Source organism: Panulirus ornatus, chromosome 5 (assembly GCF_036320965.1).
Source record: "Panulirus ornatus isolate Po-2019 chromosome 5, ASM3632096v1, whole genome shotgun sequence".
Classification (NCBI taxonomy): domain Eukaryota; kingdom Metazoa; phylum Arthropoda; class Malacostraca; order Decapoda; family Palinuridae; genus Panulirus; species Panulirus ornatus.
The window spans coordinates 39,683,077-39,698,243 of NC_092228.1; the positions used below are offsets into that span (position 1 = coordinate 39,683,077).

Here is a 15,167-nt window from a genome sequence, read left to right on the forward strand (position 1 = left end):
TTAGTATGACACTGAACATATTGTATAATTTGTATGTTTTGCACACATAAATAAAAAAATTATTTGTGGTATCATAAACTATTACTTATAAATGACAAGTAAAATAAGACTACTTTCATGGTTTATTTGTGAAATACAAATCTTTCAGGTATAATTCTGCTGTAACGAGTGAACCTTTAACTTGATGAAGAATCTCCAGTGGGTTCAACAGTTGTTATGATATCAGTGGAGAATATACACTCTGATACTGGTTTAGCCTCAGGTGCTGGAGTGGTCTCTTTACTAGGAACTGCAGATCCTGGTGCTGACTCTGGTGCTATTGGAGTCAGAGGGGCCCAGAACATATTACCTGAACAGAATGAGAGAAAATAAGGTAACATTTCATGTAATTTAATGGGGTAAAATCAATATCCAGTCATTTACATTTTGCCTACCTAGTATGTAGTGGATATTTCATACTTTCAATACTCATTTTTTATTATGCAGCAGAAATTAAGTGTTTAACTGTGTGAAAATGACAAATTCCAAGAATTCTTTTGCAAAAATTTCAAGGCACTTGGTACAGGTTTCCCTTACATTTCAAGGTTACATTCACTGAAAACCTCATAAATAGCAAGATTTTTAAATGAAAGAGTAATATGGAGTTAGGGGCAGGAAGTCACAGAGTGATATTTAAACTTTTGTTTAAACATCATTTGGTTTAAGAACTGTGTTCATCTTAGGCCTAAATCATAATCAATATGACAGTATCTAATCACTTCTTAATAGTAAGTGTTAAAAGTCCACTGACACGATTTTCTTTCACTTTTGAAAGTTACCCTTGAGCTTAGTTTATAAGTTCAGCACAGTAATGTCAGCCAGGAGGGCTCTTCAAATTTTATTTATTTTTTTATTTTTTTTTTTTTGCTTTGTCGCTGTCTCCAGCGTTTGCGAGGTAGCGCAAGGAAACAGACGAAAGAAATGGCCCAACCCACCCCCATACACAGGTATTTACATACGTCCACACACGCAAATATACATACTTACACAGCTTTCCATGGTTTACCCCAGACGCTTCACATACCCTGATTCAATCCACTGACAGCACGTCAACCCCGGTATACCACATTGATCCAATTCACTCTATTCCTTGCTCTCCTTTCACCCCCTGCATGTTCAGGCCCCGATCACACAAAATCTTTTTCACTCCATCTTTCCACCTCCAATTTGGTCTCCCACTTCTCCTCGTTCCCTCCACCTCCGACACATATATCCTCTTGGTCAATCTTTCCTCACTCATTCTCTCCATGTGCCCAAACCATTTCAAAACACCCTCTTCTGCTCCCTCAACCACGCTCTTTTTATTTCCATACATCTCTCTTACCCTTACGTTACTTGCTTGATCAAACCACCTCACACCACACATTGTCCTCAAACATCTCATTTCCAGCACATCCATCCTCCTGCGCACAACTCTATCCATAGCCCACGCCTCGCAACCATACAACATTGTTGGAACCACTATTCCTTCAAACATACCCATTTTTGCTTTCCGAGATAATGTTCTCGACTTCCACACATTCTTCAAGGCTCCCAGGATTTTCGCCCCCTCCCCCACCCTATGATCCACTTCCGCTTCCATGTTTCCATCCGCTGCCAGATCCACTCCCAGATATCTAAAACACTTTACTTCCTCCAGTTTTTCTCCATTCAAACTTACCTCCCAATTGACTTGACCCTCAACCCTACTGTACCTAATTACCTTGCTCTTATTCACATGTATATAAAATTTGCCATTTTATATACATGGCAAATCAGAATCATGAAATTGCATCACGAATGGCAAATTTTGGTCAGAAAATGTTGACTCGGAACCAAAAACAGGAAACAGGACAGGAAACATGCATGTTAGCATGAATCAACATACTGTATAGTATCAAAGAAAATCTCACCATCTTTATGATATCTGATCCTGTCCCCTCCATGCTCTAGGTAGTCTGTCCTGGTTAGCCCCACAGCTACCAGCTCTTCTGAAGTGTCTCGGGCTCCATACCATGCATCCAAGATCGGATTCTGAAAAATAAAGTGAAGTACTAAACAGTAAACATTTTCATGCCTTAGTACTATTTCTACTTGCTCAAACATGCACAACCATGCTTGAAATGATAAGGATACTGTACGCTGAAAGAAATATTTATGTAAGATGTTATTGCAACATAGTACTAGCATTACAGCCCCAACTTTGCACTAGCTGTCACCCCAGAATCTATTTTGGTAATCAACAGGAAGACATTTTTATGTTACCACTTCTAAACTATGATAGCCCAAAGTCTACAAAACATGCAGAGAATGCAACTGATGATAATCATGATATTCAAAATCAAGATGGATCCAACTTTCAGTCTGACTTTACACAACAGTTAGGAGAGGGGATCTAGAGAATTGTATATACAGAAATTGCATGTATCAGTCACAACTACAGATGCATATCAAGAAACAAATGCTACCTGACACAGTGCACAGGACAAATGGTATATGCCATAACTATGTGTCTCTATCTGCCTTGGATAGGGTAGCCACACGGAAGTCTAACATATCTATGGCAAAAGAGTCAATGCATGTCAAAATCACAAATGTATGGGACAGTTTTATGTTATGGCTGCCTCTTCAGAAGGACATCATGATTACTGTATCATCATAATTATTAATGTGCAATTTCTTAAAACTGCAAAGAACAAGAATGAAGCACAGCAAAACTTTGAAAAACATTATTTCATAAGTTGGCAATGCCCAGGGAGCCAGTATTTATATACTAGATCATTTTAAGAGGTGCCCCAAGAGGGAAAATTTTTCAGACTTGTTTTATGTTTAAATTATTTTCCTTAAATACTTGTTGGCTGTTTCCTGCATCAGTGATGTAGCACTTGCAACAGATGAAGAAAAGCCCTTATTTGTTCACACCCATTTTCTAGCTGACATGTTATGCAACAAAATCACAGCTCCCTATCCACAACAGAGCCCCTAATTTCGATATGCTCTAAAAATGTCCTGCAAAATGCTGAAGATATTCCATTACAAGCCATTTGATTACCTTGGCCAAGCTGACATTGAAATGTGACTGGAATGGTCTCATAGCCAGAAGTTCCCGCTCTATTCTGGGTTTCAATCCTGGAAGTGATGAAGGACTGCCAGTAAGGAAAACATTGCTGACCAGTCTATTTTGAGTAGTTGAGTCAAAAAGACCTAAAACATACTGAATGGTGGCTGTTATCCCACCCTGCTCAAGTCCGTACATGTAAGGCTGGAAGAGCAACTCTCCAATTCTAATCTGTAGAATAAGAAAGAATAAGAATAAAAAAGTGTCTTTTCCCTCACTGTAGTAAGTAATAACTTGCCCCTCAAACAAGAAAACATAATTGTTACATTTGAAGGTATCATCAGATTTTAGACAAACTATCCCAGCTAGCGATGATAACTACAATAATTAATTAACATCCCATATCTCCCCTTCCCAACTCCTACCATATCATGGCAACTGTCAATGTTATTTGAGTTCACAGCTAATTGACAAGAGAAGCAAATAATATCATCTGGACTCTGAGGAGGAAAAAAAATCTCGTCTTTCGGGAGTATTTAGTGCTGGCAAAGAAAAAAAAAGTGATGGTCTATGTGTATTTCGTGCATCTTTACATAAAAAAAAAAAATTGCACTTTGCATACTGGGAGGCCAAATTATCAATTGTGCACTGAAAGGGTTATGGAAGTAGAAAATTTATATCTGGAAACAACTCCTAAATATGCTGAAGACTACTGAAGCCAAAACTATTACATGGTAATTTCACAAACTTTAAAATTCATGCCTAAACATAATCAACTTATTTAGGTAATGAATTCTGAAGAGGTCTAGTGAAATATGGGTCTGGAATACACATCAGCTTACAAGAGGAAAGTTGTTCATAAGAAATTTTTTAAAGGATAACTATGGATCTGAAGTGTACTAAGTAAGAAACAATAGATGATGTGAAATGTTACAATCCATGAATGGCCAATAAGCAGAGGACAGTAAGGTGAGGCCTTAGGAAGACGCAGGAAGATTAGTGGCACAAAAGGAAAGGGATAATGGAAAAGTAGAAAGGGCAAAGGAAAGACTTATCAGATGTGGTGGAAGCACAATGAAAAGGTCCCAAGTGAAAAACAAGACTGTATGCAGGATTGTGGCACGAGTCCTCTGATGTTTGTATGAAAAATTACATTCTTAGATCTGGAAACAAGACAGAATTATTCTACATGTTATACTTCCTGAATTTTTAGGCACAATAAAGACGCGCATTCCAAACCTGTTCTGTTGACAGCTGAATCTGATAGTTTTCAGCAACTGATGTGGGTTTGCTAGCAGTAGAGTCTCCCAAGAACTCAGGACTGTGTTGTCGTAAGGCTGATTCCAACTCCTGCAACTTTTCATTCTCTTCCTCACTGTCTGATCCTCCACCCTCCTGGGAAGATATTCACAGGTACTGTATAACTTTAATTTCTTACTTTGTCTACTTTCTGATAAACATTTTTCTACTATTTAGCAGTGCAGAAAATGCACAGATTTAGGATATCCATATGAACTGAGAGGCTGTATGCATTTTATCCATCCCACATAACTACTAATGGGGTTAAAAAGAACTGATTGACAAAGATATTCATCATAATACCTTTTCTTACTCTTGAAGATGGGCAGAATTAGCAGAATCATTTTTGAAAATTTTTAGTACAAACCATCTCCACAACTTTGTAATGATTAACAGAAATATTGAAAAGAACAGAAATACTTAGATTCTGCATAATGGTTTTTCAATAAAATAAACAGCATTCATAACTTGCCTACTTGGAATGAAAAATGAGGGCAACACCAATGGCTCCCTCAGCAAGTAAATATATCAGAAAAGCAGATGTATATTGTAGTGAAAGATAATGAAGGGTACTAAGAAGATAGGAGACCTGGAAATTTTTTTAATGTTTAATGGTTTGAACTGAACTAGAAAATTTGTAACAAATAACCATAAGGGCTGGTGTAAATAAGTTAAAATTATAAACCAACAGGATTTTTCTTCACAAGATCACATGGGTAACTAATCAACTACCGTCTTAAGTAATAAAAGCACAAACCTTGTTGATAGCCTTGTAAACATCCCAATCTTCATCTCTCATGCCAAAATTATCATCTTTCTTCTCTCTTCTTGCTAACTGTGAAATTATACGCATTCTCTCCTGTGATGCTGCTGTGCGTCGCTTAGCCATTTCCTGTCTTGGGTATAAAGACCTTCGATAAGTTAGTGTTTGTTATATCATGGCAAGGACATAGAGGCTGCTAGTAATAATTTCCAAACTCCCAATATAAGTAACAATCTGTCATACTGATAACTCACATGAACATATCCAAAGTAAAAATTGGGGGAAAGAAATAAAACTAAAAAGAATGATGTTCTTAGGAAAAGACACAGCTACATTATCATTGGTACTGAAAAAGAAAAGAAAAGGAAAATTAACAAAAGTTATTTGACACATGACCAAAAATCTAAGAGAGACCTATTACTGGAATGGTAAGGGAGGTTACCACAACTTTGGATAAGTGAATGGTAAACTTAACAAATAACAGCTATTTAATGACTTCATGCCAATAAGCAAACTGAATTAGAGTCGAAAGAAGATTTCTCCCAATTCCAGAAAGACCCCATGCCTGGCCATAACTCTCCTAGTGGGAAAGAGACAGATTCTGAAATTTCTAAATCTGAGGTCATAAAGGGTATTCCATGGTCTAAAAGTATCACTGTGTACAGCTTAGTTGTGTGCCTACAAGCACACAAAAAGTTTATGTTAACCTGATCTACCCTGCTTGTATATGTAAGTGATACAAATGATACACTGATTAAATAAATATATATGTTACATTAATTTGAGGTACATCAATTACAAAATCTGAAAAAACTTTTAAATTAATACCTAAGTACTAAATAAACCTTTAAATGCAACAAAAATTCCTCTTGCTGCCTCTAATACAAAAGAGATATCTATATACATTAAACGAAGTTGCAAGAATCTCATGATCTTGTGATATGTTGGCTAATGAAATAAGGTCAGGTTGCACAATCTGTCACTCTGATAGAATCTAGGTGGTTGACCTTTTGTGTCGCCTGGCAGCACGACGAGCCTGAATCTCCCGCCACTGCTGTTTCACTTCCTCAACCCACTGCTCCAAGTCTGCTTTCTTCTTGGGGCTTACATCCTCACACACTCTCTTTGGTTTGGGCTCCTGTAAATAAAAGTCTTGTGTAATCCAGGATTTTAGCTAAAACTTAGGGTTTAATGATTTTTCTCATTTCTGTGATGACTTTTAATACTATTTATGAATTTGGGAATAGTAATTACAATGAATTAGTTTTCAAGGTATTTCTTATTCCGTAAACAACACAGAACTGTTTATGTAAGTGCTGTGTTGTGATTAAGGCCAAAACATCAATCAAAAGGGACAAATTTGTCAAAAATGTACATTCACTAGTGGGAAGAATAAAATTCTTCCAAAGAACTGACAAACAAATATAACAAATCAAAAACTAAGCAATGTGGTTTCAGAAGTGGTAGAGGATACGTAGATCAGGTGTTTGCTTTGAAGACTGTGAGGGAGAAATATTTAGAAAAACAGATGGATTTCTGTGGAGCATTTATGGATCTGAAAAAGGCATATGACAAGATTGACAGAGATGCTTTGTGGAAGGTCTTAAAGAGTATATGGTGTGGGAGGTAAGTTGTTAGAAGCAGTGAAAAGTTTTTACCAAGGTTGTAAGGCATGTGTATGAGTAGGAAGAGAGGAGAGCGATTGGTTCCCAGTGAATGTCGGTTTGCAGAAGGGGTGTGTGATGTCCCCATGGTTGTTTAATTTGTTTATGGATAGGGTGGTTAGGGCGGTAAATGCAAGAGTTTTGGAGAGAGGGGTGAGTATGCAGTCTGTTGGGGATGAAAGAGCCTGGGAAGTGAGTCAGTTGTTCACCAATGATACAGCTCTAGTGGCTGATTTGAGTGAGAAACTGAAGAAGGTGGTCACTATGTTTTAAAAGTGCATGAAAGGAGAAAGTTCAGAGTAAATGTGAATAAGAGCAAGGTTATTAGGTTTAGTAGGGTTGAGGGACAAGTTAATTGGGATGTAAGTTTGAAAGGAGAAAAACTGGAGGAAGTAAAGTGTTTTAGATATTTGGGAGTGGACTTAGCAGCTAATGGAACCATGACAGCAGGAGTGAGTCACAGGGTGGGGGAGGGGGTGAAGGTTCTGAGAGCGATGAAGGTGTGGAAAGAGAGCAAAAATGAGTATGTTTGACGGAATAGTAGTTCCAACAATGTTATATGGCTGCAAGGCATGGGCTATAGATAGGGCTGTACGGAGGAGGTGGATGTGTTGGAAATGAAAAGTTTGAGGACAATATGTGGTGTGAGGTGGTTTGACCAGGTTAGTAATGAATAGGTAACAGAGGTGTGGAAATAAAAAGAGTGTGGTTAATAGAGCAGAAGAGGGTGCACTGAAATGGTTTCAGCATATGGAGAGAATGAGTGAAGAAAGATTGACAAAGAAGGTATATGTGTCAGAGGTGTAGGGAACAAGAAGTGGGGGACCAAACTGGAGGTTTCGGGCATTATTGCATGACAGCTAGAGACTGAATGTGAACGAATGAGGCCTTTGTTGTCTTTTCCTAGCACTACCTCGCACACATGAGGGGGGAGGGGGATGGTTCTCCATGTGTGGCGAGGTGGCGATGGGAATGAATAAAGGCAGACAGTGTGAATTGTGTGCATGGGTATATATGTATGTGTCTGTGTGTGTATATATAGGTGTACATTGAGATGTATAGGTATGTATATTTGCGTGTGTGTATATACATGTGTATGGGGGTGGGTTGTGCCATTTCTTTCGTCTGTTTCCTTGCGCTACCTCGCAAACGCGGGAGACTGCGGCAAAAAAAAATATATATATATATATATATATATATATATATATATATATATATGTATATATTCACAGATATGAAATGAAATCCCAAATCCAAATGGTATTTCAAAAATCTATCCTCCCTGAAAGCATATATCCTTGAGGTATTTAAACTTTCTCTTGAGGTATTTAAACTTTCTCTTCAGAGATCCATTCCTCTTACCGAAAATTCAACCATCTGTCTGCCAACTCATTCCCAATACTTTTTTCTAGCTTTAATACCTCCTCTTCAGTGGAAGCAGAAGTAGCTTGCATCATCTTCTGACGAGTCTTCTCAATCTTCTGGTGCAGTAGTGAGATCTTTTTGGCCAGATCATCTGGGGATGTAACTTCTGCTTCCTCAAGGGCATGTTGATATTCAGGTTCATCTGGAGTAAACTCCTCCATGGCCTCCTCTAACTCTATCAAGCGGGTTAATTCTGCTTCATCCTCCATCAGCTAAAATCATATGTCTTCTTATTCATACAGACTATTTTGTTGGATCATTATTAATTCTACTCTCAGCCACATACATAGGTATTAGTTAATCAGAAGTGAAAAGTGGAAGCATAAGACATTATTAGAGTGTACATTGGGTAAGATAAACAAACACACTATCATTTCAAAAACAATATAGAAGAAGCTGCAATATCGGTGGTGAGTTTATTGGACTACAGAATGTAATTACTGATGGTGTAAGGACCTTTTCCTTACTTTTTGTTTAATAAATAATGGCTATATCCTGCCTGAATGAGGTAGCATTAAAGAACAGATGACTAAGCCTTAAAGTAAAGAATTTTGGTTATTATTTCTATTCTATGAATTTCAGTTAAATGCACTCTCAGAAAGTGCTGAGTTTTAATAGTCACCACCTGATTTGCAATTTCTTTTAAATTAGTATATTATTCACTGCATGAAAATAATAATTTCATTATTCTGAGTTATAAAGTAAACTAACAACAGTCATGTAAAATTTCAAAGTCAAGCAAGGTTGGGTAAGGATCTTTAGCATTAGAAAGATATTAAAATGTGTCAGCCAGCAAGTATGAAGTCAGAATTTTACCAATTATCTTTCTATATACTTTTGAAACAAGGTTTTAAATCATATAGTTAGACAGTAAAATCTAAACAGTGAAGCTGGAATTACTGAAAAGGGTTAAAGTATTTCAAGAGTGAAATGGCCATAAATGGAATGAAAAGGTATGGGATGACCAAAAATATATTATGATCTATGCAAATAAAAGGAACTCTGAACTTTCAGAGATTCTCCTGTTCAAGAATGAACAAGCACAATGTTCTGTCGGGCCTCAACTGAAAATTACCCATACAATCACAGCTTCATCCAACAAAACTGCATTTTCATTTCACTTGCCAAGAACGTGAATGGGAAACATAACCTTATATTCTGAGACTTACATCATTATATTTCTAATCACTCATAATTATCAGACTCTTGTCATTAGAAACTGCCATGGTATTATTAAACTCCTGCACAATGCTTTTATCCTTGAAAAGAAGACAGAAATGGCTTTCCATATACAATGTTCAAAAGAACGGCTTATTAATCAATAGTATACAACTTATTCAGGAGCTCCAGCAAACAGAACTGTAACTCACGAAACTGGTCTATTCCATACACAAGATATTTCAAACAAGGTTTCGAATAAAAATCTATAAAATGAAAAAATTACTTCATTTTGACCACATTCCAAATTCAGCATGATAGTAAGCAATAGCTATTCAATTTAAAGGACTCATATAATTTGCTAAGAACTAATGATATTTCAGATGCGGATGTCAGAGCAATCATATTCTGAATTCAACTGAGATATTAGTTGTACTTCATTAATCATAAACAATGAAATATTATAAAATGCTCATATTAGTAAAGAAGTTCATATTTAAGCAAAACAAGAATGAGTCAAGGAAGTGTGTGAGAGGAGTGAAATGCAGTATTTACTTGATCCAACCCATGCAAATGGAAATGATGTTAAAGTTAACAGGCATATAAATTAATGAAACTTTAATAACTCTTACATACAAAATCACAGCAATATATCATTAACTTGAATCAAAAGCAACAACAAATAAATGTACAGTTATATAGCATCAGACTCACCTTCTCTTCTCTTTTCTTAGCATTCAACTCTACAAGTCTCCTTGCTGCTTCCTTACGCCGCTCTCGCTGTTGTTCCACTGATACAGTGCTAACTGGTGCAGCTACAAAAGGAAGCTGAATTCTCCGAACACATTTTTCATAGTAGTTGACATCTGACCACTTGGAAATTTCTGACATGTAATCCTCAGCAATGTACATATGATTATGAAGAATCTCCTGTATGTTGTGGGTACAAAATCATACATTACTAAAAAAGTAAAGAAGTGCTTTTATAGTATCAAATAGATGAATGGAATATGTTACATGAAGATATTGCAAGTGCTGACACTAAAGTTTAAAAAGTTGTTTGGCAGAGAAAGTTCAAGAGATGGGAGTTCCACAGATGAGGTCCTGTCTTCCAAAAATGCAGCTGACCCCACACATGATTAATCTGGCATTGCTTTATCTATCCTCGTAATTCCAGCCACACTATGAAAGTGAATTATCTCTATTGCTCTTATATTTTACCTATCCAGACCTGTGTAAACTTGTTTTTGACATATATTCAAAAGTGTTAAGCCAAGCAATCCTTTGTGCAAGCTTTTGGCATACTATGCTAAATATTTTTCCATTAACAAAAATACAATGTTACCCAAAATTCTCATCAAACCTGAATAAAAAAACCAGTTAAATGGTTATGTTACCTCTGCTCTGGATAATGTAATGGCATTCAAATGCTGTGGGAACCTCAGCTGTAACCATCGCCACAAAAACTTGGTAAGATGTAAGCCGCCCATCCTAATTCTGCGTGAGCTTCCTGGATCAGCACAACCATTTAAGATTGGGATGATGTGTGTTGTGTAATTCCCAATGTTAACAAGAAGTCCATCATGCTTATCATGATTGTTTCTGTGATAACTCAGCAGGCCATCCACACAGTATGTTACACTTGGGATTCCATAGCACTCAAACAGAAGTTCTGACATTACTGTGAAGAAAATATTCTAAGATTATAACATGATTACTATCTATAGCACTTTAAAGGAGCCAAACAGCTCACTGAATACAGACAGAAGGGCTGAATTTAAAGAAACATAAACCAGAATAGTGGCAAAGGACTGGAGCTCGAGTAAAGCAAACCTGAAATTTTGCTTAACTACAGCTGACACTGAGTAAAGAATGCTTGTCAATCCATGGAAATGGTGAAAATGAAAATAATATGGATGTAGTAGAATGAGGCCACTGTATAGATATTCAACCTATCTACAGATAGGGTGGTTAGGGAGGAAAATGTAAGAGTTCTGATAAGATGGGCAGACCTGAAGTCAGTTGGGGGCAGGGGTCCTGGAAGATGAGTCTATTGCTATTTGCAGGTGACACAGCTCTGGTGGCAAACTCTAATGAAAAACTACAGAAACTGGTAAATGAGCTTGGGAGGGTGTTTGAAAGGAAAATGTTGAAAGTTAGATTGAATAAGAATATGGTAATGAGTTTAGCATGAAATGGATGGAGTTGGAGTTTGGCCCAAGTAAAATGCACACGAACTGGGGTGTTTTAGACACCTGAGAGTGGAAATGGCAGCACATGGAACTATCGAGCTAAAGTAAATCATGAGGTGAGAGAAGGAAAAGGTCCTCGATGCACTGAGGAGTGTGTGGAAGGAGAGAGAGCAGCTGATCAAGAAAATATACAACTGTAAAAGTGAGGGTACACGGAAGAGAGGGAGACTGCAGTGGAGATAGACACAAGCAGTCAGAGAGCTGAATATGGATGTTGATATTTCAGATGAACCTGCAAAAGGAAAACTAGAGATCACATGGTTTGGAAGCATTTCATGTACAGAGGTGGTGTGAAATAAGACACTGGAAGGCAAATCAACTTAGTGTACACTGTGAAAAGAAAGAAGTGGAAGTTCATGTTTAACTTGAACATACTGAGCATAGGTTGAAGATGTGCAAGGGTAATTACAGAGGCTGTATGTACCTGATCCACACCATGGTATTGGAAATTTGAAAATTATGACATACAGAAAACTACAATAGAAAAGGACTAAATGCCACACAGTACTATAGAAAAATGGATTAACTTTGCAGAGAAAAGCAAAATTTCACAGAAAAAGACATGAATATAAATACCAAAAACTGAATTTACCTTGCTGAAATTACTTGAGATTTGTAAATAAAAAGCTCTTGGGAACTCTGTTTCTATATAATGCAAATGTTTCAAAGCCAAAGTACTAAACACAAGGTTGAAAGGAACTGATAATAAAATAATGACAGCATATTAAGGTGAAACAATCTGCAAACACTAAGAATCTTAGAGAACAAAGTAGTAGTCTCATAAAAATGAGGCAAATGGACTACACAGAAAACTAACATTGTCTAGAGTAGTTTGGATTACAGAATGCCTCTGTGAGAATAACTGGATGGTCTACTTGAGTTGTGCTGATGCCCAAGTGAGAGAATGTATAGTCAAACATTATTTCTTGAGCTTCAAAATGAGTAACAACATTTTCGTCATGTGGGGATTTCAACTGGAATCTCACAGCTTCAATATTCCCAATTTCATTTGCAACTAATATTTCAGTCTCCTGTAACAGAGTGTTGGCATTAATCAATCTGATTACATTAGTAAATGCATCACTATCTCTTTATTGAACATGTACAATGACGTACCTTTTGATAATCTTACCTATTCAATATGAAACCAATATCCACATGGAACCAGTTACATGTCACTCTATCATCTTGTCTTGAAGTACAAGATATACCCAATTTACTCAATCAACTCTTCATTGACCTCTTGCTAAATGAATCAAGCATTACTTTCAAGGAATTATATACATTACTTAAAAATTTACATAAAATATCAGTCAACAGTAAGAAGAATTAGTACAAATACAAATGCGTTACAGAATGCATTACAACATACACAAAGACAATGATTTACAAAAAATTAATACTAAATAAGTTTTAAGTAAGATCACCGCTGCAATTTTCTTTCCTCTGTCTTTTCTGTGTTTGGCATAGCAATTCCGGTATACAATTCTTGGTTCCTGATCTGTTGCCCATCCTATGCGACACTGATATGACCCTGCAAGTATTGGAAAAATTAAACACAAAATAAATGTGGTTTACACAAGCAAAAGAATTCTACACACTAGTTTGGCTTCCAGGAAAACACAGCCAGGAAATTCAGTTAAAAATATGAATATAAGGATAAGGTTGCCATACTAAGCATACACATGTTGAAAATTTGCTAGAAAAGGGAAAAACAGACCAAGGAATAATTATGAGGAAATGGAGGCTTAAAAAGATAGCACATTAGACTATAATGATAGTTTGGAATTTGACATAGCACAGCAAGCTGACAAGTTATGGTGTATTTAAAAGTAACCATTGGTTATAAAAAGGGAATCCTTCTATTTGCACAAATATTATAAAAGAATAAATAACATCCAACATTTTTCAGCAATTGTATTACATTTTGTTCATTACAGTCTCACCATTTTTCATATCAAATGATTTGCTGCACTTTCTTTGTGAGCACAGTTAGCTTTCAGTTACTTGCCAGCCTGACAGGTACCTGGTCTGAAATCCATGTAAGAATAAAACTATATCACATTTCCTTGTACAGGTTTTATAATCCTTGTTCACAAAAAGATCAGAGAAAAAGTACTTTGACCAAAAGATGTTTGAAATTGTTTACATAATTCTATGTCAAACACTTAAGAGCAACTGGAAAAAATAATCAGGATAGTCTAGCCAACAGAGAATACTACTTAAGCACAATCCTAACCACGGAAAACAGATATGGCCAAGATGTACATAGATGCCACCTTACCATTGTCTATGATGAGTGGAGTGCCTTTATAACTTGTATCATAAGGATGAATTGCATCTGGGACTGATCGAGCATCTTTGAGTTCGAAGATTCGTATAGTTTCTTCTGAAAATAAATAAGAGCAGGTGAGTTTTCAAAGATAAACTGTTAAACTGTTTTATCATGCAATACTGCTCTAGTACTTCTATCATTTTCAAATACTTTGCAATCTCTTGCAAGGACACCAGCAAATGTTTTAGTGTGGCCAAGACAGCAACACATATCACAATAAAAGGAGAACAGATACTAGATACATCATTTTTGATAGTTACAGAAATTCATCAATTCTTAGAGGGGTCTCACCATCATGGACACAACCCTAACTCAAAATTACCGTAGCCCACCTCAACATAACCTTAGCCTACCATATGTAATCATAATCTATCTTGTATTTACAGCCTACTTCAACATAACCACAGTATACCTCAATATACCCCTAATATACCTCAAAATAACCCTGGTCTACCATAACGTATGACGAAGGTGGCACAATGGAATGTATACAAGGTAAAATACAAAACTAAGTGGCAAAATAACATTTGGCCTACCATTGCTGACTTGTTGGGAAAATTAGGTCTAGCCTATCGGTGTAGACTAGTCGGCAAAACAACTATATAAAAATGTAAAGATTCTAAAGATGATTTTTTTTACCCCTATGTAGAATAATTTTCTCTGTATTACGAAAGATCGTCACATGTAATACATCTGCATTCTTAATAAAATACGTACCAGTTGCTGTCATTTTAGATGAAATGTTGCGAAAATGATCACACCCGCTACTTCCACTCTTTCCCTTTCCGTGCAGTTTAAGACTCTTTACTTCCTAATTTTGTAATTATATTTCGTTGTTTGTTATTCCTTTTCCTCCATGACCCAGGCCCATGTGACAAGGACAGTGGGCGGACATTAACGTGGTGGTAGCGTGAGTGTTATACGTCAACACATCCAGACACCGGGATTGTTTTGTTTACATTCGTGGCGGGTCGTTTGCTTTGTGTTGTTCTCCCAGTCAAGTTTTTTATTTGCTACATTTTTATTTTAACCTTCTTTGAGAATGATATTTACATTTACTATAATTTTTAGTATCGTTAATATATACATTAACATATTTGATGATATCTATTATAATAAGGAGCATGTTCTACGTATCAACAAAGTTTATTAGCGTATTTCAACAAAGTTTACAGGCTTGGATATTGACTATTTG

The 15,167-nt window shown here is 36.4% G+C and overlaps 1 protein-coding gene across 2 annotated transcripts; it reads right to left on the reverse strand.

Annotated features, from left to right (window-relative positions):
- Positions 1-110: 110 nt before the first annotated feature.
- Positions 111-14,937, reverse strand: Arp5 (Actin-related protein 5). 2 transcript variants are annotated; one of them, XM_071661969.1, is made up of 13 exons: positions 14,690-14,937; positions 13,922-14,026; positions 13,065-13,171; positions 12,455-12,668; positions 10,783-11,066; positions 10,100-10,315; positions 8,224-8,439; positions 6,146-6,276; positions 5,133-5,271; positions 4,316-4,471; positions 3,071-3,307; positions 1,932-2,052; positions 111-349 (listed from the first exon to the last, which is right to left on the reverse strand). In XM_071661969.1, exons 1-13 carry the CDS (start codon positions 14,700-14,702, stop codon positions 177-179), a joined length of 2,112 nt encoding a protein of 703 aa, XP_071518070.1. In that variant the 5' UTR covers positions 14,703-14,937; the 3' UTR covers positions 111-176. The 2 variants fall into 2 exon arrangements, with proteins under 2 accessions (XP_071518070.1, XP_071518071.1); XM_071661970.1 differs by lacking the exon at positions 8,224-8,439 and having other exon boundaries at positions 14,690-14,888.
- Between the last annotated feature and the right edge of the window lie 230 nt (positions 14,938-15,167).